General features: G+C 36.7%; 2 protein-coding genes across 3 annotated transcripts in view; one reads left to right on the top strand and one right to left on the bottom strand.

Annotated features, from left to right (window-relative positions):
- The window catches only part of LOC111144446 (VPS37A, ESCRT-I subunit), a 50,227-nt gene extending 42,460 nt beyond the window's left edge, over positions 1-7,767 (bottom strand). Inside the window, exon 1 of the mRNA XM_022498760.1 lies at positions 7,335-7,767. Coding sequence (XP_022354468.1) covers positions 7,335-7,459 — 125 coding nt within the window. The 5' untranslated portion in view covers positions 7,460-7,767. The remainder of the gene's footprint in view (positions 1-7,334) is intronic.
- Positions 7,768-7,819: 52 nt separating this feature from the next.
- Positions 7,820-26,433, top strand: LOC111144555 (CCR4-NOT transcription complex subunit 7). Of its 2 annotated transcripts, XM_022498889.1 has the most exons (7): positions 7,820-8,005; positions 9,513-9,723; positions 11,984-12,177; positions 17,514-17,675; positions 20,648-20,792; positions 23,086-23,196; positions 24,765-26,433. In XM_022498889.1, the coding sequence occupies exons 2-7, from the start codon at positions 9,607-9,609 to the stop codon at positions 24,891-24,893; spliced, it is 858 nt and encodes a 285-aa protein (XP_022354597.1). In that variant the 5' UTR covers positions 7,820-8,005; positions 9,513-9,606; the 3' UTR covers positions 24,894-26,433. The 2 variants fall into 2 exon arrangements, with proteins under 2 accessions (XP_022354597.1, XP_022354598.1); XM_022498890.1 differs by lacking the exon at positions 17,514-17,675.
- Positions 26,434-26,777: the final 344 nt, after the last annotated feature.

The raw sequence follows: 26,777 nt of genomic DNA, 5'->3' as shown, positions 1-26,777 counted from the left end.
GGTCTTAGGGACAATAGCTCCAAAGTGCACTCCAAAAACGGGGAATTACCCTGTTTACAGTTATCATAAAAATCTCCCTGGTGCACCGTATCCTTTCAAAAGCTTTAAATGTGTATTTGCAGCTGCTAACTACCAAGTGGATGATCTCCAAGACCAGAACCTTAGAGTCAAAGTGACAAGAATAACCCACTCCTGTGACCTGTGAACACTGTAGGCAGATATGGCTAAAAGTCCCCACCAAAAGAAAGAAGAGGCACAGCTTTGTGGACACAACAAAAGTCATTTTAGGTTCCCAGCTATTTTTATGGCCTATGCCCCATCAACTGGCTCTAGGTGATCAAGAGCACTTCTTGCAGAAGCCACAGGAATTGCAAAGGAATGTAAAACCTCAAGAGTTTGCATCATTCTCTATCAGGCCAGGAAACAGTCTAGCCATATCAGTGACAATAAATCAATGATAAAACTCCAGCACTGGTTCAAAAGTGAAAGCTGACCTAAGGTACATTCTTAAGTCGTTTTGTTTTGTTTTGTTTTGTTTTGTTTTGTTTTAATTCCACCCCCTCCCCACCCTACCTTGAGCACTCAATAAGGGGCTAACTGGAGCCAGAGAATTCCTGATGCTGACCCTTGCTGGCTCTCTTAACGTCAATCATCTAGGACTTGGACTCTTTCAACTTACGATGACTTTTGCCCTAATTCTGTACTGAACCCCCCTTTGAAAAGTCCCTCCACCAATATGTCTGCACTCTTAGCTTAAAACTTCCCTAATTTTGTTGTTCTGAGAGACAATGCTTTGGGAAATATTCCCAGTATATTCCTTACCTGTTGCAAGTAAAATTTCTCCTTTTCCACTCTTTGACATGGTTGTACTTTTGCTGACACCCACCAAGAGGTGGACCCAGTTTTGGGTTACAATATCAAGGTGTTAAGCAATAAAGTCATGACCTATGGATGTCATAAGGAGAAGCAACAAAAACTTGGGAGAACTTCAGAGCCATAGCTGAGAGCAGTGCTAAAGCCTTAAATTTTGACTACATCCCTTAGTTAAGCTGAAAGTCTGATCAAAAGGGGAGAAATTATTAAAAAGAAAACCAAAGGCTCAAAAAGGAGCTTCTCATGCCAAGTCACCTTGCCTCCAGAAAATTCCTGATCAGCACTAATGAAGTAATTTGTCATATGGACCCTCCCTTTCCATCCCCAAAGGAAGATAATTAATCCAATAAAACTCCTTGCCCTTCCCCCCAAGGGAAAGTGACTTCACCTCTAACAGTTCTTTACTTTTGCTAATAACTTCCCTGTCCCACTCTCTTTACTACAAAAACCTTTCCTTTGGAACAACTCCTTGGAGCTCCCCTCTACTTGCTAGATGTGATGCTGCCCAATTCATGATTCATTAAGTAAAGCCAACTACATCTTCAAATTTAACTCAATTGAATTTTGTTTTTTAACAGTCTGTTGACTGCTTCCATTAGTCACATCACCATCTTCTGTGAAAACCAGGCATTAAGCTAAGGAGGCTGGGCTTTTCTGAGCAAGACTTAAGAAACTACTGAAAGGAGTATACGAGTCATATTTGAATTTTAGAAAGACTACTCTGATGGCCATGTGGGAAAAAAAATCAAGACTGAAGGCAGAGAAAATAGTTAGGACCCAATGGTAGTAGGGATAGACTGAGCTGAAACAGGATGACCAGGTTTTTGGCTTAGGTAACAGACAATATAGGGCTTGGAAGGAGTTGAGGGGCATGAGCGGAAGAGTAGATGTGGCCGGATTAAACTAGCAATGGAGAAATGACTGCTTGTGTGGTTAATTCTTTTAAGCAAGTATGGACTGACACTACTAAGGGGAAAATTAACTAAAGAGAGTACTTGAGTTGTTATGATCTATACAGTTAAGATTTTCTTAAATGATAATATGATTCATTATCTCATATACTGTGCAACTGTAATATTTAATCATGGTTACAAATGGACTATATGATTTAATGTATCAAATTACGATCCACTTAATTATGGGACTGTCTGACATACTAATTTTAAAGTTCACTCTAAGAGCACAATGTCCCTTTATAGTGTCACAGTGTTGACATTTTGTAGCTTTCTACAGCTTCAATAGGCATAGCAACTTCTTGTAGGATTTTTTATTGTAACAAGTTAAGGTGATTTCCTTCCAGAGAGAAGTTTTAATTTCAAATACCTACAAAAGATAACATACTGTTGCTGTAGCACAAAAGGGAGTAATCCCAAACCAGGAAAATGGAGACAGGATTTCTGCCAGTAAATGAGGCAGCTACTTTTCAGCTCAAAGCAAATGTTGCTATGTGGAAGAACTGTTGTCAGATCTTCCAGATCTTTGTATTTTAAAAGTTGGAGGGGGCAGGGGTTCTATAGGAAATCTCTAAATGTGCTACTTAATTTTGTGTGAACCTAAAACTGCCCTAAATAAAGTCTTGTTCTTTTTGAAAGTTGGAAATTTGGATATTTTAATGAAAAATCTCAAAATTATAAATGTCAGCTATGGATCCATATTTTTAAAAATATGTAATATTGAACAGGTTAAAACACACACATATCTTCCCATTACAAATCTGTTGTGTTACTAAGTATGTGTATGAGTCCTTTTGAGCCAACAATAAAATCTATAGATAAAAACTTATGGAATTTAGGCTTACTCAGAAACCCATGAGTTTAGAGGAGAAAGTTTTATTAACTGTGAACAAGGGGTTAAACTTAATAGCTATACGGAAGACAACTACACAGTAGCAGACTCTCCGAGGAAGTTATAAGGCTAAAAGACTGGGCAATCAGAATGAATAATGGTATTCAAGGAAAAGAAAATTGAAAACAATTCTTAAAGACTACGCAGACTGGCACCATTATTTTTAAGAAACAAAAATAACTATTTACCAAGTACCTGCTAGTTTCTTTACATGTGTTATATCTAAAATCCTTCACAACAGGTACATTTCATGTGAGAAAGCTATCTGAAATGGACTTGCTTATTGAATGACAAGTCCGAAGTATTCCTGCCACAGGCAAATGAGCTGTAAGTGAGCTTGTGAAGGATTCACAAACAATAAGTTGAGAAGAAGCATGTAGGATAAGAGGCAAAGGTTCCATGCCTATTGATTCTATGCAGTGGAAAGAAGGAATATAATTTGTCATATGCTTAATATGTGCCAGGTACTCTAATAAATGTTCATAAATACCACATAAATATTAACAGTCTTTCATGATAGGAAACACAATTCCTCATTTTACAAATGGGAACTGGAGGCTCAGAGAAGTTGAGTAACTTGCCAAAAGGTTACACTGCTATCATGTGTTAGAGTCAAATGGGAATCCAGGTCAGTTTGATTACAAAGCTTTCATTCACCTAAGTCATGCTGCTTTTCCTAAGGGCATAATTTTTGTTTACTTCCATTTATGTTGCTCAAATTCATTTTGTCTCTTATCTCTAAGAGAGTGTTCACATCCAGGAATCTGAGGAAGCAATACAGACTTTCAGAGTTGGGCAGGGCAATAAGAGATCAAACAATTAATCCTTTACTTCAAGGGTCCTAAGGCCTATTAATGTTATGTGAGCATCCAAGGTTGCCCTGCAAGTTAATGGTACATCAGTGTCTCCTCACTTCTGGTTCAGAGCCTCTTTCATTAAGACTATTCACGGAGACTATACATCGTAATAGAGTGAAAGAGAACAATTAGTTCTGACAAACATAACTCCCAAATTAGATTTCCTTATTAAATATAAAATAAAAATAGCACCAGAATTACCATGTAATTATTAAAATGAATGTAGAAGTCCTTTACTTGAGAGAGCTGATACCCCTAAGTAAAAGGTAATAAAGATTACTATTGGTATGACTGAGTTTACATAGTTAATTACCATTCCCAGCACAGCTCCAGGTTACTGTTTTAGAGCTAAGGAAATAAAAGAAGTTAATTAACTTAAATATTGTTAAAAAGAGGAGAAGCCAGGACAGTTAAAATGGTTAACTGTTAAGACCATCAGTTTTTAGCATTTTTTGATTATAGTACAATGTAGGGAAATAATTAACAGCTTCACTTCTGAAGAATCTTTAAATATTGGGATTACTAATTATCACTTGGGATATTTTCAATTGCAAGTAACTGAAAACCCAGGTTCAAAGTGGCTTAAACAGTAAGGGGTTACCAAACTTAAAGAGGACTAAGTCCAGAGGCATCAAAGATTCCAAAGCTGGTTAATTCGGTATCACAACATTGTCATGGACATCCCCTCTTTCTGCTCTACCACATTCAGTAGTCAGCCTATTTTTCATGATCCAAGCATGATCCAAGTTCCAGATGTCCCATGTAACCATATCCAAAACATAAGAATTTCCTTTCAAAACACCTCTATTACTCAGAAAATGAGTTTTGAGCAGCTCCCCAGCAGACTTCTCCTTCAACTCCCACCGAACAAGCTTGGGTTAAGAATCCTGCTTTCACAGTAACTGGAGTGAATGACTGGTGTAAATCACTATTTAAGCACAGCCTCCCTTAAGTATATGATCCTGCATACTGGGAACCCGGATAAAAACTAGTGTTCTTTCAAGTCAGGGAAAATGGATTTGGGTGGGAAACCAAATGTCCTTCAGAATGAACTTCTTTAGAAGAAGAATCAACAGAACTAATTCTACGCCTGCCCACAAAGACAGGAATGTTAGTGGTAAACTGAATACTGTGACGACTGTTATTCAGAAGGTGGAATATATCACTTGAGCCTAGTCTACATAACTTTCAGTTTCCATTTTCATAGTAGACAAACATGTTATTATGCTTTGGTTAAAACTTTTGTCACCTATGACAGTTTCCTATTTGCCCTGCCTTACCAGTAAGATTAACGTGAGGAAATACACAGAAAATTCAACTAGTCTTGAGGAGAGGCCTGCTAAAGATGAGGTAAGGATTTCTTAAGGTAACTAGAAAAGGAGTTTACACTTACATTCATCTGAGGAAGGGAATCAAACAGACTATTTCCTACAATGGAATTTTTCGAATTACAAGGAGTTAAAAAAGAAGATAAGCATTGGAAGGTATAAGAGAGAATGGGGTTACTGAGGACGGCAGAAGTTGAATCCTTTCCTTCCTAGGAAAGAGCTGCTGACCTTACATCTGAAGAAGGGACAGAATATAAAACATAGAGGAGGGTTATAAAACAAGATAATGATATTCATAATTTAGGAAGTTTTTGTATTATTCATTAAAATATCATCTGACACTTTCTTTCAACTTTTGCAGAATGCACCTTCAAAATCACCAATCACAGTGTCTTACTGCACAACAATCTTTTTAAGTATAAGTTATGGTATTGAAATTTGGCTATCCAAGCAACATATTGTCATATACTGCATACAGAGATCATTTTTACAAACTAGCTTTAAAATGTATGCTATGAGTTGAATTGGTAGATTTAACATGAATAGTTGAATAACACCTTTTTTCCAGCATGGTACCATTCTGTGAAAACTGAAAGTACATGACCTAATTGTCTCCAAAATAATCCAAACATAGTTTATAAATGTGAAATATTTCAATAAAATAAAACTACAAGTCTTTTTATAAAAGAACTTAAAAGCTTAAGCCAATTCCAGAACTTCTTAGGTTAGCAATTCTTATTTTAGAATGTCACCTTATTAGGGAGGCCAAAAAAACACACAAGAAATTTCAGAGCAGTGACTTCCCTTATTTACTAATCTTAGCAGCAAGAGGCTTTGAACAATTTTAAAAGTCCAATCCAATCTCAAAGAATGAAAATTTACCAGCAGTGAGAATATTTAACAGAATATACTACAGGCCTAAAGGCAATTAATTCCAAAGGTGTAGTTCTAAAGAGTATTTTGGTTATACTAGTACTAGTACAATAATAAAACCAATCTTCTAACCTGGTATTTTCTAAGGAGACAAACTTTTGTTATGCTTGTTCAAAATGAGTCAACTTATTTTATAAGCCTATCTTAATATAAGCTACTGTAAGAGTAGCTCTTACAGGTTAGGACACTAGAATAAGACTGACTTGAATAAAAGAAGAAAAGAGTTAAGCCTGATTTGTAGAACTCTGTGAACTTAATTTTCCAGAAAGAAAGCCATCTTTAAAACAAAGAGCATGCCAATCTTCTGTTGAATACTTCCAAAGTTCTGAACAAGCAGAACTGAGACAAAGAATCAAGAAACATCTGAAGTTCAATAAGCAATAGCCCTTGTTTTAGCCATACTAACTTTGTAGTCAATTTTTCTTCTAACAACACATTTAATTTAAAACTATTCTACACTGTAACTTTTTTCCTTGGGAAATTTTCTTGGAAAAAAATATTGAAAGTAACAGATAAAATGGCCCCTAATAGTTCATTCAACAGGAATTAATTTTACTGTCTCATAATACATGTTTTTTTAAATTCATGAAAAGTCTATTTAAAAAAGAGTGTTGACTGATGTTGGCATCTTTACAAAGACGTGCTGTGACACTGTTAAGTAAATAAACTTGCATAACTCCATAAAAGGAGGCAGTTCTAATTTTTGTAAACCATGAGAAGTCACAAAGATTTACAATATAAAAGGCTGAAGTTTACAGTAAAAACAGCTGAAATAATTTGAATTGCAACATATTTCAGACCATGCTGAAAAGGAACAACTCACAAGAAAACAACAGATTAACATGAATATAAGGCAATTCCTGGATTTGGGAATAAGAATAATAAAGTGAGAGAGGTAGAGACTACTAGTATGCCAGACTGGGATGAGGCTGTTGGAACCGGGTAAATCTTAAAGACTTAAGAAGATTATGTCATTCCCAACCAAAAAGAATTCGCTGATTAAGAGCTTTGGCTTCTCTTTCCTTTTATGTTACAACACCTTTCCTTTACCCACCACCCCCAAAATTTTACACTCTGTGAAACCTGGAGATTACTCTTTACAATTCTTTTTAGCCAAGTACAGTACTTTAACAATTCTGTTAATATGGCAACCAGGTGGGCAAAGGGAAAGGCTAGTGAAGAAGCAGTGTAAAACAAGGGATACTGGACACAGACCACAAGACTGATTACAGCCAAAAGTGATGCGTCAGGAGGGATGAGCGAGTCAGAATTGGAAGACCTGAGCCGTGGTGAGGCAAGGAGGAGGGAGAAAAGGTGCGGAGGAAAATCCTTTACATAGGTCAGGGACAGACGAGCAAGCGTGTGACCCAAGACGAAGGGAGGTATGTCAAAAGGAGGCAGCTGTGGGGCAGTAGCTCTAAGGAGCGATGTGTAGCAATGAGGAGCCCACCCTCCCGCCCTACTTTTTCCTCCGGTCGGAAAGGCAGCGACCAGTCACCTGGAGTGTGAATTCCGGAGGGACTCTATGAGGCGCTGCTTCTGCTGTTGGAGGCTGGTGAGGCCACCGGGGGACCCAGCTGCGGAGGAGGAGGCGCTCTTGGTCAGGGGAAAGAGCCAGCTCATCCTCCACGGGTCCCCGGGCCCGAGGCTCTAGAAGGCTCTGGCCTGCTTCTCCCAGCTGCCCAACCCGGCGGTTCCCCAGCGACAGGAGGAGCAGTCCGAGACTCCCGCGTCCTAAGTGCTGGGGGGCCGCGTCTTCTCTAAGCAAGCCCGGTTGAGGGGTCCTTGGGTCCTGGGCGAAACACTATGACTGTGGGCAGCTAAAGAGGAAAGTAGCCGGCCGGGACGCGGAGCTCTACCTTCGCGGTCCCGACGCCCAAACCAGTCAGTGCGGCAGTCTGACCCCAAGCGCTCCACCACCCCTGCTTCCGTCACCTGCGTGCCCCGCCCCCTCTGCGTGTCGCGTCATCACCTAGCGCCCCCGCCAGGACGTGCGAGAGGCGACGGCGCAGCACGGTGCGGCGCAGCCCCAGCTCCCTTTTTCCCCTTGCTGGGCGTGAGGTGTCTATGGGGCACCCGCTGCTGCCGCCGCTACCGCCACCGCCACCGCCGCTGGTTGCTGTCTCTATGGCGAGGAGGAGGAGGAGGAGCGCGAGCTCAGCGACACAAGTAGATCTTGCGTCTGCCGGGGGGAGGGGCGGATTGGGGAAGTAGAAAGGGGGCGGGAACGATGAACCTGAGATGGTGAGCGATGGCGCCAGCTGGAACGCGGCTGGCGAAGGAAAAAGCTAGGCGGCGGGTGGAGGGGGGCAGGGTAACGGGCTGAGGGTATGTCAAGGGGGTGGCGCGGAGTGATGACGTAAAGGCTTTGTACCTGGGGCTTCGACGTTGTTGGACGGAAATTGGGAGTGGAGGGCGGTGGCCTAGATCTCAGCTCCTCGTATTTCTTCTGGCAGCAGTGCTTGGGAGTCAGTCTGGCCCCAGTAAATGGTTATCAAGCACCTTCACAGTGGCTGTCTGCCAGGGAAGAGAGTTATCTATGACTCGAGTAGCTCTGTGCTGTTTTCGATTCTTTGGGAGCCTGCAGTACGGAGATTGTATTTCCAGTAATGAGAAGGCCTCTGGTGCCTCGTCAGGGCTTCTGGAATTGTAGTAGAAAGAGAGGTGGAAAAGTAATGTTAAGCTACAGGGTCTTTTTGAGAGTGTGTGTGTGTGTGTCTGTGTGTGTGTGTGTCTGTGTGTGTTTAGAGGAGTGGGGAGGGTAATGAAGGGGTGTGTGTGTGTGTGTAGGGGAGTGGGGAGGGTAATGAAGGAGAGGTCCCCTAGATCTTTGGTTTCTGTTCTTAGAGGACTTGAGGTTACATGTATGACTGAAGTGTTTGGGAGCTATCATAATTCCCTTTTTTACCCGTTTGTTAGGATTTTTTCAGACTTCCATGAAAAATGAAGGAGCATTTGGAATTTTTCTGTCCAAGAATCAAAATGTTGGTCTGTACTCTTTATGTGGCATGATACTGTTTTTGGACAGAAGGGCAGATGTGTGTTTATACTTGGGTTTTTAGGAAATTAGAAACAGTTTGAAATGCATACACCCTTTTCTTCCTTCCTCCTGCAGTTAGGGACATTAGAACAGTTTCTGTGGCTGTTACTTATTTTTCAGAAAGAGATTTTTTTTTTGTTTTCTTTTTTTGTTGTTGTTGGTTTACTAAAAAGTACCTTCTAATCTGACCTCAGTAAATTCCACTAAAGTAGATTTTGTAATCAAATCAGATTTGCTGTTAATGAGTAAAAGCAAACATTATCTTTGTCCTAATAACATCTGATCCAGTCACATTATATCACTATTTAACTTTTCATTTTCTGTGTGGAAACAGATATCTTTATAAAGTTTTATTCAGAGAGTGAGTTGAATTCAGAGCAATCTTTAATGTTTTTAAAAAACGATTAGTACGTACACATAAAAAATACTGTTTTTGCCTAACATTGATATTAGAACCAGAAAACCTTTTTCAGTCCTTTTCTTTTTCCTACTGATAAGCTGTGTGACTTTAGACAAGTCATTTCCCAAACTGATTTTCTTACAAATCAAGGACTTTGGGAATAATCTTTTAGGTTTGTATCAACTTAGTTCATCTATGAATCATATTTCTGATATCACTGGTTTTTATTTTGACAGGTACAAAAATAAAGGATAAAGTATTTTATGAAACAAATCTTCAATCAAGTATAACATTTTGATGCTTGGCATCTAGACTTCTTGTGCCCTCACTATGCCAGCAGCAACTGTAGATCATAGCCAAAGAATTTGTGAAGTTTGGGCTTGCAACCTGGATGAAGAGATGAAGAAAATTCGTCAAGTTATCAGAAAATATAATTACGTTGCTATGGTATGCCTATCATCAAATCCTTAAGATGCTTATAAAAGAGGAACAAGGATATTAAAAGTCTTGAATTCAGTTCATCTGGTTAATACTGTAGAGATTAATTATAAAAAGAAAATTTTGTCAATGTCCTTCAACTAGAGACCACCAGGAACACTTCTGCAATGTGACAAATTGGGTTTATTACTCATTGCAGTGAGGGAAAATGCACACCACTGAAACCATGGGGCATGTGAGTAAGAGTGTTAGAAAAGACTTTAGGATTTGGCTTTTGTCAGGTAGTTTTAGGGAGGGATTAAGGAGGCAGGGCCTTGCTCTGAATTGGATGCTGTTGAGAAGCTGGGGTAATTCTATGACAGGGTATCTTAAGTCTTTTTTTTTTTAAGATTTTATTTATTTATTTGACAGACAAAGATCACAAGTGGGCAGAGAGGCAGGCAGAGAGAGAGAGGAGGAAGCAGGCTCCCTGCTGAGCAGAGAGCCTGATGCGCAGCTTGAACCCAGGATCCTGAGATCATGACCTGAGCTGAAGGCAGAGGCTTAACCACTGAGCCACTCAGGCACCCGGGTATCTTAAGTCTTAAATAGAATGAGAGAAGACTAGAATGATACTAAAGCTATGAAGAAGCAACAGTTTACTTACATTAGCCAAGATGGAAAGATGTTTGACCATTTTTGTAGTTTGGACAATGTTTATGTTTTTGTCTACATTTGGTCATGATTACAGAGTGGTCTTATCTGATGTTGAAGTGTAAAACTCTTCATACTCAACAACAGAAGAACATTAGAACCTAGCTGTGAGTGCCAGGTCAGCGCCCAGCAACACTTAAGGCTTAACTGATAATATCAGATGAGCACAAAAAGGCTAGGGAGCTCCTGCATGTCTTTCTCAAAAAAAAAAATCAGACCTCCCAGTAGAACACTGTTGATCTGCAGTTTTTTTGTTGTTTTAATCAACAGTGGAGTTGCACAAATATACTGTGCTGTTAAGCATCTCTGCTTTTGCATTTAGTATTTAATCTATCTAGACCATCTATTGAGTTATTTTGCTGCTTTACCTGCTGTACTTTGTACATCTATTACAGTTACTGTACTGTTTTCCAGATTGTAAGTTCCACAAAGCAAGGGGTTAGTGTCTTACCCTTTCTCACCCACAACACACGTAGCATTTTGTGTTAATAAAATATCCAGTAAAGTGGTTGTTGAGTTGGACTGAATTTAGAGTTTTAGTTTCTTTACTGTTTCATAGTGTTTTGGTATCCAGATTTTGTTCTTTGTTTCCCAATTTGAATTTTAAAAGTAAAGTGATATAGTGTCATTTCCTCAGTATTTTTAATGCAAATAAATAAATGTGCTTTTGTGGGGAGGGGCAGGTTGATTGGTAAAAATATGAATATTCGAGTGTACATAGATAACCTATTTAATAAAAGTATACTTACCCATAATTAAAATTGAAGTTTTTGTTTGTTTTTTAAAGATTTTATTTAACAGAGAGAGAGAGCACAAGCAGGGGGAGTGTCAGGCAGAGGGAGAAAGAGGAGCAGACTCCCTGCAGAGCAGGGGGAGCCCGATGGTGGGACTCAAACCCAGGACTCCGGGATCATGACCTGAGCCGAAGGCAGTTGCTTAACCAACTGAGTCTCCCAGGAGCCCAGAAGTTGTTTTTTATATAGTGATCATTTCTCAGATGATAAGGAGTGACATTAGAGACATGATAACGTTCTACAGAAATAAGTGGGTATCACATAATTTTTGGTGACCTGTTTACTCTGGAGTACAGAGAGAGTGCTATTTTAGCCCAGGAAATTCAGAGGGTTTTGATGTTTAGACATACCTTACCTCAGAGAAATAATTGGAAAGTATGATGCATTTTCCATTCTTTTTAACCAGTTATTCATTTAACACTAGCATACTGTGAACACAGTTTCAAATACCCCTTGAGAAACGTGAATTTATGATTTTTTCCCCCTTCCTTGGGAGTAGAGTACTTGGTGCATTTATCATTCATATCTTATACAGAATAATTTTTTTTTCTGACACAGTATTTAAAATGAGAAAAAGTCATTAAGTTTGGTTCTATTTTATGGTTCTAAAAAGTTATGCTCTTCATAGTTAAAAGGTAATTTGTATTTGAATACAAATGTGTAGAATATTACCTGTAACAGGATTCTTTTACTTGAACCAAAAATTAATGATTTATGCTAAGAATTTGTGGATTGTGGTTTTGGTCATTTAGTAAATAATGAATCTTAAAACTATTTTGCAGGACACCGAGTTTCCAGGTGTGGTTGCAAGACCTATTGGAGAATTCAGGAGCAATGCTGACTATCAGTACCAACTATTGCGATGTAATGTAGACTTGTTAAAGATAATTCAGCTAGGACTGACATTTATGAATGAGCAAGGAGAATATCCTCCAGGAACTTCAACTTGGCAGTTTAATTTTAAATTTAATTTGACGTAAGTGGGAAATAAATACAACCCAAACTTTTTTTAGCTTAATTTTAGGAATTGATTTCTCTTAAGTATGGTGAATGAAATGCTAACTGAATTTGGCAGTTATCCTAGAAATATTTAAAACCTAAAATTTCAAAAGATTAGATTTCTTCCAATGGAACAAAAGAACTAGGATAAAGAAGACTTTATATTCAGATACTTAGAATTTTAAAGATGTTGTTTGAAAAGTATGACTGCTACTTTTTTTTGAAATCTGAAAAACTTTGGGTATTGAAGACACTTTTTTTTTTTTTTTAAGATTTTATTTATTTGACAGAGATCACAAACAGGCAGAGAGGCAGGCAGAGAGAGAGAGAGGAGGAAGCAGTCTCCCCACCAAACAGAAAGCCTGATGCGGGGTTCGATCCCAGGACCCCGGGATCATGACCGGAGCCGAAATCAGAGGCTTTAACCCACTGAGCCACCCAGGCGCCCCGCAGACACTTCTTGATAGAAAAAATAACCTTATAACATTATAACAAATAAACTTATAACATTATATTTTACTTTCATCCTTTGTGTGCAACTTGAAATATATACATCTTTGTTGTAGTGATTATCCTTCGTGTGGAGATATTTTTATTACAGTCAAACTCCAGACTATGAATGGGTTACATGTCAAGGGCAGTAAGACATTTCTTGGAAACTTGGGTGCTTTTTCTTGTCAAGTCAATATAATTATATAATAGTTATGTAATAGTTAAACTCCCCGATCAGCCCACAAAACCTCTAAGAACTAACATAGGAGAGGTAATGGTATCCTTGAACTTGGTATTTCTTTCAGAAACCATTCAGAAACTAAATTCTAACTCAAGCCCAAGGTTGAAATCGAGTTTCCTTACTTGTCTTGATAGCTTAGGGAAGTCTTGGGTGTTTTGGCTGAGGGCAGATTGTTTACAAACTGACTCTAAGGTGGGGAAATGTTTAAGACATTCTAATTAAGTTAAAATATTTGTGGTGTCTTATTTGATAACATGTACTTGTGTAATATGATCTTAAATCTGGTTCAGAAAATAGTTAAAGAAGCTGTGGGACAATTAACAGTAGTGCCAATATAAGAACCTCCCATTCTCTGTACAATAATGTGATATTTAGCATGTAAGATCTAAAAAGCAGAGCTGATGATTTTAGAGAGTAATGTTGTTAGTGGTGCAGTACTATGGCTTATAATTACATTGTGTTTAGCCTCATTTTCTGTTTTACTTTGTTGAATTTAAAGGGTAAAAATTACTCCTCTATTCAAACTGGTAATAACCTTTTATAAGTACTGTAATTCTGAAACACTGAAAATTATCTTTTGTCCTGTTCTCAAAAGATAACCATTTTTAAAATTAGTTCTTCACCATTTCATTTGTTCTGTTTTACTTTTTTTCCAAGTTGATCATTAGAACACTTTCTTAAACTGAGATACGGTTGTGATGTAAATACATGAGTAGGAGGTGGACCCGTCTATGTCTCCATTTTGGAAAAATTGACATTTTCCTTTTCTAGAAACATCTTTGTTATAACAACTGCCGTATTACAATCTTTGAAGGACTTTTTTTTCTTATACAGAGAGAGCTACTTGTTACTAGGTTTGGCCACTATTTATGCTATTGTTAATGTCTAAGATGTTTTTAAGGAGAAGGATATAGTAGAATATACTATTTAAGTGGAAATGATTATTTGGAAGATAAAACTGGGACTACTTAATATGGAGAACAGAGTACCACAAATAGAATCTTGGATATTTTGAAGAAAGATGAAAATTGACTTTTTTATTGAGTGCCTAGAATGTGTCAGCAGCTGGGTTAGGTGCCAGGGGTATAGTGTTGAGGAAAGTTGGTCATGGTCTTTGTAACTTTGTATTCCTGTAACATTTCTGTCTGCTCTCCATTGCCAAAGTCCAAAAATTAGCATTTGTTAGATAATGATCAATGTATAGGAGTTCTCTCTAAATTGAATTTGGAGTTGATAGTAAAATGAAAGTTGAAGTAGAATATTTATGAGCTGTGCAGAAGAAAGCTATCTCAAAGGAGATGAGAACAAATTTCTAAAACATCAGTTTGATGATTACAGTAATTATTATTTGAGAAAATAATTTTGATAGTGTAATAGAGATTACAGGAGATTGTGGGTTTAGTGGTAACAGAAAGGGAGCTGATAAATTCACTGAAGGAGAATGGCAGAGGAGAGGAGATAGAGGGAGGACCGTAAGTGGAAAGGACAGCAGAATCAGAGGGTGGTTTTGATTTTGTTTTATAGGATAATGCACAGGCATTTGAAGGCTAAAAGGCTATTGTTATGTATAGAGTTGCAGGCTGTTCATGTTGTCTTTCATATAGTCTTTGCAGATTTTTTGAGCATCTTACATGTTCTTGGTTTGAGTTCATAAAACATTAAGTTTTGTGACCGTTTGTGCATTTGTAACAGTCTGTATTCTGGTTTGTCTTTGCTCATGATTTTTTAGCATAAACTTAAATATATAGGGTGCATGTTTTAAAATATAAAATGTATGGTGAGCCAGGAATGGATTGAGGTTGGAAAGCATTTCCAAATTATAAAATCTTTAGTCTGTGTTTAAAAATGTGAATTTGTGTAGTAGGCTAAGTTTATACTTGTAGGTAGGTCAAAAAGTAGGGGCACGTGGCTGGCTCAGTACATAGAGCATGAGACTCTTGATCTTGGGGTTGTGAGTTCAAGCCCCATGTTGGACATGGAGCCTACTTTAAGAAAGGATGAAAAAATATATTTATGGGATTTAACATACCTAGTTAAGTTAGTTTCTGTTCTTAGGATATAGTTTGAGATGAGTAGCCTTGTATCTCTGCTTTTTGGGAAAACCTTTTTTAGGTATTTGTACATGGCTTTCACTCCAGTTCAGTGGATATTTTGCCTCCTTAAACTTAGTAGTTGATGAGTGTTAGGAGCAATCATTACTGTTCCCTGGTGTTCTGAACAGATTGTTATAATCAGTAAGCCAATACCTGCACCTGCAGTAGTCCTTATATTTTTTTGACTAAACAATGTTTTGACTACTTTTTTGAGATTTCCATCCTTTAATATATTCCTACATGTACTAGGATTTTTGGAGCTTGGGAATGTGGACTGTGGAGAAACAAACTGAGGGTTTTGCTGGGGTGGGGGAATGGGTGAGCCTGGTGGTGGGTATTATGGAGGGCACGTACTGCGTGGAGCACTGGGTGTGGTACATAAACAATGAATTTTGGAATAAAAAAATTAAAAAAAAACTTGAAATGGATACCATGGGAAGGGGATTTGGAGGTTTGAATTTGAATTGATTTGGAGAATTGAGTTATAACAATTACAGAATTTTCCTTACCAGCAGGAAATTTTCTTCATTCTATTTAGAGATTTATTAGCCTGCCTGTGTGGAACTTTCAGCTTTCTCTTCTAATGATTTGGGTATTATAAAGCATGGAATTGGTTCCAAATTTTAAAATATTTACTCCAAAGAAATATAGTACATTAGCTTAATCTGCATTGAGTTATGTGAACTATACAGAAAAAAAGAGAAAGAAGTAATTTGATACTTTTTTTTTTTTTTACTAAACTTGTTGATTATTAAGCACCTGAGGTATTTACCCAGATCTTTCTCCTGGATATTGTAATTCAGTAGGTCTAGGTATAGGACCTGGGAACCCATATTTTTGGTACACTCTCTGGATGATTGCTGTCATTGGGCAAGTTTGGGAAATTCTGATTTAAGTAGTGCAACACTCACTGTTCCACCTCACAAGTTTTTTGATGTGGTGATAGACATTAAACAAAAGTGACAAAAATCATTGCCCTTTTGAATCTGTGTACTAAAAGATAAAGTGAGCATATGGCCCAGTATAATGTGAGCCTAGAGAAAGAATCTTATGCTTTGGGTTGGTTATAATTTGCTAAAGTATGCCTCTCAATGTGAGCATCAGAGTCTGATGAGTGAGATTTTAATTGTTTAAGATACATATTTTTAGTGTAATAAGGCCAATGGTATCTGTTGTTTAATGAAAAAAGCTTTTATTAGATTTATTCAGAAATCCTTCCCAAAGGGCTTTTCCTGCGGGAAATTTTGACCTAAAGTGATGATTGCAGGTCCCTCTGTTTTTTTAGATGTTCCAATGGCTAGTATTTGTTTGTTTTTTAAATTTTTATATTAAGGATAGTTCACATATCTTACATTAGTTTCAAGTGCATAATAGTAATTTAACAATTCTGTAGATTGTACAGTGCTCACCACAATAACTGTATTTACTGTTTGACACCATACAACATTATGTTTTGTTATTTTTCAAAGACACTTAGAAGCAGACTGATTTCCAGAGAATAGACTGGAAGAACACTTTTTCACCTAAATGTAATGTTGCTTTTGGTTTAATTAGTTTTGTTAAAGCTTTTAATAGAATTTTCTTTTGCTAAGTGGTGGAAACCAGTATTCTTGCAATTTAAAAAGTAAATGAAAAAAATCCAGCGGGCAGTGCACAAAATACTTAAAATGTATTTTCAGAAACCTGTACCTTTGTTTTGATCCTTTTTTAAAATTTAATTTAACATTTGGATACCGGTGTGTTCGTGCTTAGAAATTAGTGCTTTCTTTTTGGCTTAAGTAAAATCTTGAATGGTTGGTTTATATTTAGATTTCCTGGCTTCATTTTTGGGAGGGGATTTTCTAGGATTAAGATTGTTAGAAGAAGAAATTATTGCTATTATAGCAAAGTCTTCCATTTTAAACATTTTACTGGTTATTGGAGCCATTTGAAAGGCTCATTAGTGAGAGGAGGAAATTCCTTTTTCTTTAAGATGGAATGTAGTTTTAACTTAGCCACATCAGATATTTTCCTCTTGGTTTCCTTCCTGATGCTGCTGGGAGCATGGGAGATGGATATAGGCTGTCACCTACCCCTGTGGCTACAGCTCCATGGGGCAGCAATAAAAAGTCTGCTGAGACTGAAAGCCCCTGAAAAGAACATGTCTTTCACTTTGTGGTGGTAGCCCCTGGTGAGTAGAAGACCCTTTTTCCAAACTCAGTTAAATATATGTAACTTGTGAAAGGCTAATGACATTGAATCAGTAGTAAAGATTAAAATCTCACCCTTGGACTGCTTTGAAAGATGATTTACTGAACACTTTTCTAAAATAATAACCTTAATATTTAAATTGTATTTTCCTTCCTGTATGTGAAGCATTGGAATAATCAGACCCAAGCCAGTCCTGTGTTTTATTGTTTCTGGTACTGTAGGTTGTAGATGTAAGTGGAGAAAAATGGTTTGTTTGAAGAATGGCATTTTTGAAGGTTGTCTCTCTTCTTCTGCCAGGGAGGACATGTATGCCCAGGACTCTATAGAGCTACTAACAACATCTGGCATCCAGTTTAAAAAACATGAGGAGGAAGGAATTGAGACCCAGTACTTTGCAGAACTTCTTATGACGTCGGGAGTGGTCCTCTGCGAAGGGGTCAAATGGTTATCATTTCATAGGTAAAAAGATTGCATTGAAAATGGCATTTGTGTTTCTATTTCCTAACTGCTCCACACTTGGTGTGCGTCACTGTTTCAGAACTTTCAGGCTCAGTTCTATAAGGAACTGGCTGCCACAGAGCAATCTCCTCTCAAGAAGCTAATGTTGGTCTATTTAAGAGTTAATTTAAAGTTATGTATTTCATTTTTAGCCAGTGAGAGAGACAGTATTACATAGTGGAAAGAGTTAGGCTGACAAAGTAGATCTTGATTTAAATCCAGCAATGCCATTTGGAATCAATGGTACTGGGGGTTATTTAACATTTCTGAGTCTTAGAATGAAATCATTCATTTGTTAAGAAAATATTTAATATCTACCAATGCCAAGCACTCTGGTATAAGATCCTAGGAATTAAACTAAAAATCCTCAGCCTCATGAAGTTTATATTCTGGTGGGAATAGGCAATTCTTTTTGAATGATGAAATTTATATTGTGGTTTGTTGTTGATAAGTGCTGTGGAGAAAAAAACAGCAGGGGGTTGTGGATTTTAATTTTTTCTTTTCAAGGAGGAGTGATCAGGTAGGCATCACTTAGGTAAACACCTAGTTTTAATGATCAATAATATGTTTAGAGCATTTTAATAAAAGATTTTACAAACAGTAAATTCTCAGTAAATGGTTGTTTTTCATTCTTACTATAAAATACAATTGGATTGTAAAGAGAATTTTTAGAAAGGAAAGTAGTTCCATTTTGTAAAAATAGACTTCCAGGTAAGAAAGTTTTTCTGTTGAGGTACACTAAATTAATTGGAATCACAGGGACTAAAAGTGGCCTTGGGAATTATTTTATTTGGCCTTCTAGTAATGTTCTTATATTGGGTCCATTTCACACATTTTTAAAAAAATAGATTCCTGCATGCTTTAGAATTTCCAACTCTGGCCTCTGGAGTGATTGTAGTAAAGGACTATTCATTTTGCCAACTCTGATGTAGTACTAGTTTTTGAGTTAGGAGTATGGAACATATTAATTGTCACCTGTCATCTTTTTTTTCTGTTCTCCATTTGAGCCTATACCTCAGGAGACAAGACTGAAGTCTCTGTTAACATTAGGAATGTTTTTCAGGGTTTTGTTTTGTTTTGTTTCGTTTGACTTTCCTGGTCATGACTAGAAACCTTCATCCTTACCTTCTGCTGTGTATGACTTATTCTTTCATTCAAAAAAAAATACTCTGAACAAATACTGCATGCTAGGCATTGGGGATAGATAAACAGAAATAAGGGGTTCATGTCTTCTTAGAATGTATAGTCTAAATTAGACTCCAATATTTGTCAAGGTATGTTAAGATTTTATTGTAAATGTCATTAAATATTTTCATCATATTCTAATATTCTAATATCTCATATTTCTATGAGATAAAGACTAATTTAAGAAATTTATAAATCCCAAATTCTTGTACAGTTTTTTACTAGTAATAAGTAAATGCTGTATTGACTTCTCTTTAGTTGGATGATAGCAGTCACTTCCTTGACAATTACCAGAAATTTAAAGGTTTCTACTGTTAATTGCTTATACTTTGTATCCCTTAACCGTCTTCAGTGGTAAAGCTTCTTTTTTTCTTTTTAAAATTAGAAGTAGTTCTGAACATTAAATCGAAATTTTATTTGTATCCCCCAAAAGATATGTTAATACCACCTCTCACCAAATATGTACTGACTTCCAGCTATGTGAAGTAAAAGATTTTAAGATATTTTAAAAAATGTGATTCCTACTAGACTAGTGGAGAAAACAATAATGCATTTTAAAGGGTAATACAAGGAAACAGTTTGTGTAAGAAATCACTGGGAGCTAGACTCTTCAGGGAAGGCATCTTGTCCTTGAAGTAAAGGTAGACAGGGAGAAAAAGGGTGTGCAATTAAAGCACAGGAATGTGGGGACATACAAAGCTATGGGGAAAAAAACAGTAGAATTAGGAGATCCTGACTTGAAAGTGTGGGAGTTGGTATTTTATTCTCTGGGTAGTAGTTCTCAGTGTTTACTGAAAAATGCAGCATTTCCATTAGTATATCTTGAGGAGCCATATGACATAGGAACAGAATTTTGAGGGAAGAGAATGACTGGTAAAATCATTTAAGGAAATGAAAATACTTTCATTAGGGAATTACTCTTTGGGTTTTTATTTCTATTTTTATTTTTATTGAAGAATTTATTTATTTATTTGACAGAAATCACAAGTAGGCAGAGAGGCAGGCAGAGAGAGACGGAGAAGCAGGCTCCCTGCTGAGCAGAGAGCCCGATGCGGGACTCGATCCCAGGACCCTGGGATCATGACCTGAGCCAAAAGCAGAGGCTTTAACCCACTGAGCCACCCAGGCGCCCTGGGTTTTTATTTTTAATTTGGGGCTTGAACTCACAATCCTGAGATCATGACCTGAGCCAAGATCAAGAGTTGGACACTTAACTGACTGAACCACCCAGGCACCCCACTTTGGGTTTTGAAGCATATGACCTCTTTATGTAAAATATGGGAAGAGTTGTATTATTTTTGCCAATTCTGCTACATTTTGACATCTTTAGCCATGTTCTCATTCATATTTTTCCATTTCCATAATAATTTAACAATTTTTGAGACATCTATGGGTGGTTTGATGCTTAGAATTCTTCCTTTAGAGATCAGCAAAAATAGTAACCTAGTGACTATAGGCTTGAGAAGCTAGTATAGATCTGTGTGCTGGTATCTCTGAATGGTAGAAGTTCGTATCACTGTTGGTAAGATGATGGCATTTTCCTATTATCATTACATCATTACAAACATGTCTGTTTTCTCTCTGTGTGTGTCGGGGGGAGGTCCTTTTTTTTTTTTTTTTTTTTTTTTTGTTGATTTCTTTTTTTTCCTGCAGTTGTGGGTCACTTAAAATTTGTATCAGAAAAAGAAATTATTTTTTCATTTCTATGGTATTTATATGTCTCTGTTCTGTACTTAACCCTTTTGTAGTGGTTATGACTTTGGCTATTTAATCAAAATCCTGACCAACTCTAACTTGCCTGAAGAAGAACTTGACTTCTTTGAGATCCTTCGATTATTTTTTCCTGTCATTTATGATGTGAAGTACCTCATGAAGAGCTGCAAAAATCTCAAAGTAAGGCTTTTTTTAAGTGGCTGTTTATAGTCCACACACTATTTAGACTGAGTGACTGATAAATAAGATGTTAGCCTGGGATGTTGTTTTAAGCCATATATTAAGTTTTGTATTAAATGTGATTATATTATCTGGTCATTGATTCTTTTTGTTGCATAAATTATTTATAGGAAATCCTTTTTCAGAGTTTCAATGTATATTGCAGAATAAGTTTTCAACAAAATTCAAACCAAGAATCAGATTTTCATCTTTGCCAGATTGAAAATCATAAACCTGCACAAAAATGTGAGGACTAGCGAGGCTCTCATGCACAGAAGTGCAAGTTCATGCTGCCCAACATGCGCACAATCTGTCCATGCAAGATAAAGTCTGAGCTGGCCAGCAGTGAGGTCAGTAATGTAGCAAACAGAGTTTTCCCTGGACAAAAATTATTTTATTGGTTCAAGTCACAGATCACGTTCCTAGGATTAATTAACATGGCTAAAAGATTTTTTTTCCCCAGCCTAAAAGATGTCAAGCTGTTAGTGCTTCTGTAAATGTCTAGGTCCTGTCTGGACAGTAGCTTGTGTTCTGACGCTGCTGAATGCATGTGTAATAATGTTACTTCTGAACATGAATTCTTTAAAAAGAAATGTTTCTTTAATCAGTAAAGTGCTCCTTCAGTTTGAGAATGAATTCTCTTGGTGGCTTAGACTCCCAAGGAATAGAAGGGCTTTATTTTTTATTTTTTATTTTTTTTCCAGCTGTGTTTGGGTTTAAGCTGCAACTAAAAAGCGTGTGTAGGTGAAGTGGCTGCTTGGTACAACCTACATCAAGTTGATCACATTTTCTTACCAGGGTTTTAGAAGTGCAGATAAAATTATACTTTTAGGAGATGGCAAAAACCTTAAGTGCTTTACTTATAAGCAGAAAGAAACAGTGTAGGAGTTGAAAACTTTGCTTTTGATAATTGAACTTAAAATCAGAAGAGTAGTAGTGTTTTGGCCAAAGTTTGCTTGCCTTATTACAGAATACGGCATATAGTTGGGGAAATTTTAAAGGTCACTCCTTGTTTGTAGCACCTAAGAGCAGCAGGATTGTGTGCAATTTGAAGAGACTTCTCGCTGTGACTCAAGTGAACTTGCAGTAGGATTGCCTTATCGCTACAGAAACTCAGTCCACCCCTGAAAGCATTACATGCTGAGAATCCGTGACCCAGATGTTTTAATCTGGCTTTAGAAGTGCTTTTTAAAATCTGACATGGCTCTGCAACGACATATTTTAGGAACAGGACCAAATTATTGCTCACCATGTGTATGATATTGGAAAATTTCTAGGTACACCAGCTATTCTGAATATGCCAAGTGAGCTGCTGTGTTAAATTTAGGTTAATGACAAAAGGTGCTTTTTGACCTCTGGTCAGCCATGCTGAATGGCCCTATTCTCTTGTGCTCCTTAGCAGCTGCTCATGATATCTAGTCCTTATGTTATTTTTAGCACAGAACTGCTGTCTGTGCAAAGCACTGTTTCAAGCAGTGAAGCAGAGGAGGGCTAGTTTACCTTAACAACTAGGGAGGAATTTGTGTCTCTTTTGTTTGTCCTGATCTTCCTTCTTTACTCATATCCTATCCTCCCCCCTGCCATTATTCTCCTTCCCTTTCTTTCTTCCTTTATTTTTACTTTTCCCTTTTATTCTTTTTCTCTTGCTTTCATTCCTTTCTTTTTTCAGCCTGGCAATATTAACATAAGCAGATATTTAGACCCTCATAAGGAGTTGTATTCTTATAACAGCATACTCTTCTTTTTAACAAAACCATAATTAAGCACTTAGTGGATTTTTAAGGACTGGTTTAATCACAATAGCTTTGTTTTATACAAATTATGTAGGTAAACTACTTAGAGGTGGATTGGTGAGAAGCTTAGGAAAGTTTGAGAGAAACTGCCGATGGTCATTTTATATTGATGGATGGATTGACTGAATGTGCTCGATAAATGTTCCCCTGTACACCCGTTCCCTGTATAGGATTTGCTTCCCCCAAATCTTCAGGAATGTTATTTGCCTCTCACATGCCTTAAAGCATATGATGAACACAAATTTTCCCAATTAGGATCTCATTTTCTACTAAATTATAAACTTCTCCCATATTCAACAAATACTTTAATTTGTAATTCACATTTTTTTTTTCTGATTTTCATAAGGTCCATCTTTACGTGCTAAGTCCATTTATATTTTGGTCAGTGTCTAAGTTATATAACTTGTGAATTTGGGCATTGTACTATTTCTGTGTTGACAGGCAGATTTTCTTTCTTCTAGGGTGGTTTACAGGAAGTTGCTGAACAGTTAGAGCTGGAACGGATAGGACCACAGCATCAAGCGGGATCTGATTCATTGCTCACAGGAATGGCCTTTTTCAAAATGAGAGAAGTATGAAGACATCAGTGCCTTTTTCTCAGTTGGTTGTTAGGTTGAGAACATTAAAAATCTAACGGCAAACATTTTTGGGCAATAAGTGCTCATTAAATGAAGACGTGGTTAGAGATGCATGTAGGCTATGTCCAACACACTTGAATGAAAGTGTTCAAAAATAAGTCCTCCTGAAATGTAGTTCAGAGGGCACTGAAAAAATGATTTCTTCATAGACTGAAAAAATGAAACAATTTAAACTACCTTAGGAATCATGTAGGTCCAACCAGACTATTTCTTAGACGAGAAAACTGAAGCCAGAGACTAGTAACTTCTATCCAAGGACACCCTCATTACTAGCAGAACTCCAGAATTCTTTCTGTAGACCACATCAGTGCTGTTGCTGCCAACTCAAGGAATCTACATGTTAGGTCTCCCTGGCATTGTCTTCTCATAGGCATTAAATTGCTGGTAAAATACCATTTGTTTATGCCATTTTTCAGCATTTTGAGGGTTTGTAGAGCAATGCTTATATAGTGCTTTTTAGTAGATTGAGTCTTAATAAGAGGTTCTAAATTCTCAAATGGTTAAGTAAATGTGAAGTAGTTGTTGAATCAAAAATCATACTGAGCAGAGCCCCTTAAGTGGCAAAAGGCAATACTGAATATAAAGCTAGGTGAATCGAAGGCTCCTCCTAGCTTAGTAATGGAGCAATAGATGCAGGTACACCTCATTGTAAATTAAATGCAAAAAGAAAGTTTTCCTTTTTGCAAAATACAACTTTAGAATTCTTCTGAATATATCCTCTTAGATACTCAAGAATTGACTGAGAACTATCTGGAAATTTAAAACTTCTGTAGCAGTTGTATTAACAATAGAAAGCATAATAGTTGTTTTGCCAGGTATTGAGTCAGAAGTGATTTGGACTGTCTATTCATGACAAGTAAATACTTTGTTTTGTACTTCTTTCCAGTGCTACACTAGAGAATTAAAACAACCTTTTGGATTTTCAGCTTTGCATTTTAAAAAATACCTTAATGGTTCAATTAATGGTGGATTCTCTGCTACTAATTTATCATCTTTATGTTCCTTGGCTTTTTCAAGAATAGTGACCTAGTGTGAATGTTCAGATTTCACTGTCCAGAATGTATTCAGGGTTTGTTTTCAGCCAACTCAGCCTTGCATGTAGACTCAAGGCTACTTAGAAGCCTAAACTTTTTTCTCCAATCATTGGCAATGCTCATTCATTTTGATCGTTGAGTATTGTTACATTAATGAGATAAGAATTCCTGCCATTTTTCCATGATTACAAACTCTCATAAAATTGATCTAAATGTTAATAGGAAAGACCCTTGTTTATACATTTTTTTAGTAATCTTTTTCTTTGGTTTCTCTTGAGCTCTGTACTTCTTGAGAACATTAGTCTTACTCATTGAATTTTAAAATGTGTGGCCTCAAAGGAGCACCATAGAAAAGAGCTGTCATTTTAGTTAATAAACAGTCAGTACTTACATTGCTGAAATATAAGTTACCAGTGGTACCTTTTGGTTAAAATTATCTTTTTTTTTTCCCCCAAAATTCCTTTTTAGATGTTCTTTGAAGATCATATTGATGATGCCAAATATTGTGGTCATTTGTATGGCCTTGGTTCTGGTTCATCCTATGTACAGAATGGCACAGGGAATGCATATGAAGAGGAAGCCAACAAGCAGTCATGACATGAAATAGTCCTTTTATTTTTATTTGAGCTACACACAAACTTGTATATAGGTTTTATCTCTCGTTGAATCCCTTGAACAATAGATATTACTATTTTTTTTTCTTTCATAGCCCATTTTATTTTCTGCCTTTCAGTACTAGTATGACCATTCCTATCTCAGATCTTAATAAATAGAAAAGCATTCAGGTTAAATTTGGCCTTAACTTAATATACTTGTTAGCAGGCATGTGTGACAGAGAGTGGGGAAACCCGCATCATACTGAATATTTTGATAAACTTCACCTGCTTGGGCTTGGTTTGTTTTTCCCCCTTCCTAAATTAACTAGCACTGACTGTAATTTATTTCCCTGTTTCATGTCTCCCTTCTATTCTGCAGGAGTTTTAGCTATTTGAGATTGTGGACCATCAATTTTGCACTTTAGAGAGTGATTCTGACTCAAATCCTCTGTTTTATCAGAAATTTTGGCTTTTCTTGCTCTTAGCTGGAAAAATGACCATCTGCCAACCTTATACAGTATTTACTTGTTTTTGACCCACGGAAATAGCACATGCATTGTGCAAACGGTTGATTCAGCAAGACTACAAAAAAAAAATGAACAAAAAACTACTGAGAGCTTAGTAACTGCTGTTTCTGTACGTAGTGTTTAATCTTCCAAGCACATCTAGTGTCTGTCAGTTTCTCATTGGCATGTGTAGGCTGCTCTGTGACTGAAGAATTTTTCAAACCAGCTTTACACCCTTCAGGAAAAATCCCTTGTGATTGGATGTTTAATGTCTGCCAGGAAACTGGCATCCAAGATAATTGAAGCCGCCATTATTTTATGATAGCACACTTCCCTTTGATCTGCTTCTTCTTATTCTGTCACTGTTTACCTTATTTTTAATTTTTTAAACATTTTATAGCCATACTTATGATGCTCTTGCTTTGTTGATTCCACAAATCAATTTCATTAAAGTCCAAAGATAGCAAGTCTTTAGGTATATATTGTACCAAATTAAATTAGAAGAAAAAAAATTGTGCTTTCATAGTTGTCACAAAGATAAATAATGAAGAGATTTGGTGCAAAACAACAAAACACAAAAATATATTCTATATATAAAGCCATATATGTGTGTGTGTATATATATATATGGCTATATATATATAGCTAATTAAAATTACCTGAGGAGTGTAATGCTTGTTTATTTTTTTGTGTATATCTTTGCAATCTATTTTATATATATTGACAAAAGAGATTGAAATATTTAGCCATGAAGAATATGTGACCAGACCAGAGCATGTGTAGGAAGACATTTTGGTAATCATTAACTCTTCCCTGAAATGATAGACTACAAGTTATGATGTGTGTTACCTACATTTGAATCAGTAATACTAGCAAATCTTAAAATGTTAGCCACATTGGTTTGTTTTCTTTGTACATTATTCATTATATTACAATGCTGTAACTGGGTGGTCCTTTTTAAACAAAACGTTATTTGCAAAACAGAGGGTATTATTTGTTTTTAAAGCTTTTGTAAATAAAGCCTTCAGAAATGTTTTCTTATATATGTTGATGACTGGTAATTTTGTTTTAAAAATATTTATTTGGGAGATTTTATTTTTTTTAATTTGGGCAACTGAACAGAACTCAGTAACTTCTTTAACTGTAGCTAATTGTTAGTCTGTTATTATTAATAACTCAGTAACTTCAACTGTAGCTAATTATTAGTCTAGTTTTTATTAGTTGAATAATTAGTCTAATGGAGCCTTTTGCATTTCAACACTGTCAGCTTATTCTTTATGAATACCTCAACTAGATGTTAAGAATTGATTTTTATCTCCTTTCCAGGAAGGCATTTATTCTGAAAGACAAAGTAATGCATTTGATATGACTTACTGTGG

The sequence above is a fragment of the Enhydra lutris genome, unplaced genomic scaffold, assembly GCF_002288905.1.
Source record: "Enhydra lutris kenyoni isolate GAN:26980312 unplaced genomic scaffold, ASM228890v2 scaffoldscaffold11, whole genome shotgun sequence".
Classification (NCBI taxonomy): domain Eukaryota; kingdom Metazoa; phylum Chordata; class Mammalia; order Carnivora; family Mustelidae; genus Enhydra; species Enhydra lutris.
Note: the sequence above shows the minus strand (reverse complement) of the source record. Positions and strands in the feature narration are given on the sequence as shown.

Coding starts and splice junctions, on each gene's coding strand:
- LOC111144555 (XM_022498889.1), top strand. CDS start 9,607: ATGCCAGCAGCAACTGTAGATCATAGCCAAAGAATTTGTGAAGTTTGG. Junction 12,178..17,513: donor AATTTTAAATTTAATTTGAC/GTAAGTGGGAAA, acceptor TTCTTCTGCCAG/GGAGGACATGTATGCCCAGG. Junction 20,793..23,085: donor AGAGCTGCAAAAATCTCAAA/GTAAGGCTTTTT, acceptor TCTTTCTTCTAG/GGTGGTTTACAGGAAGTTGC.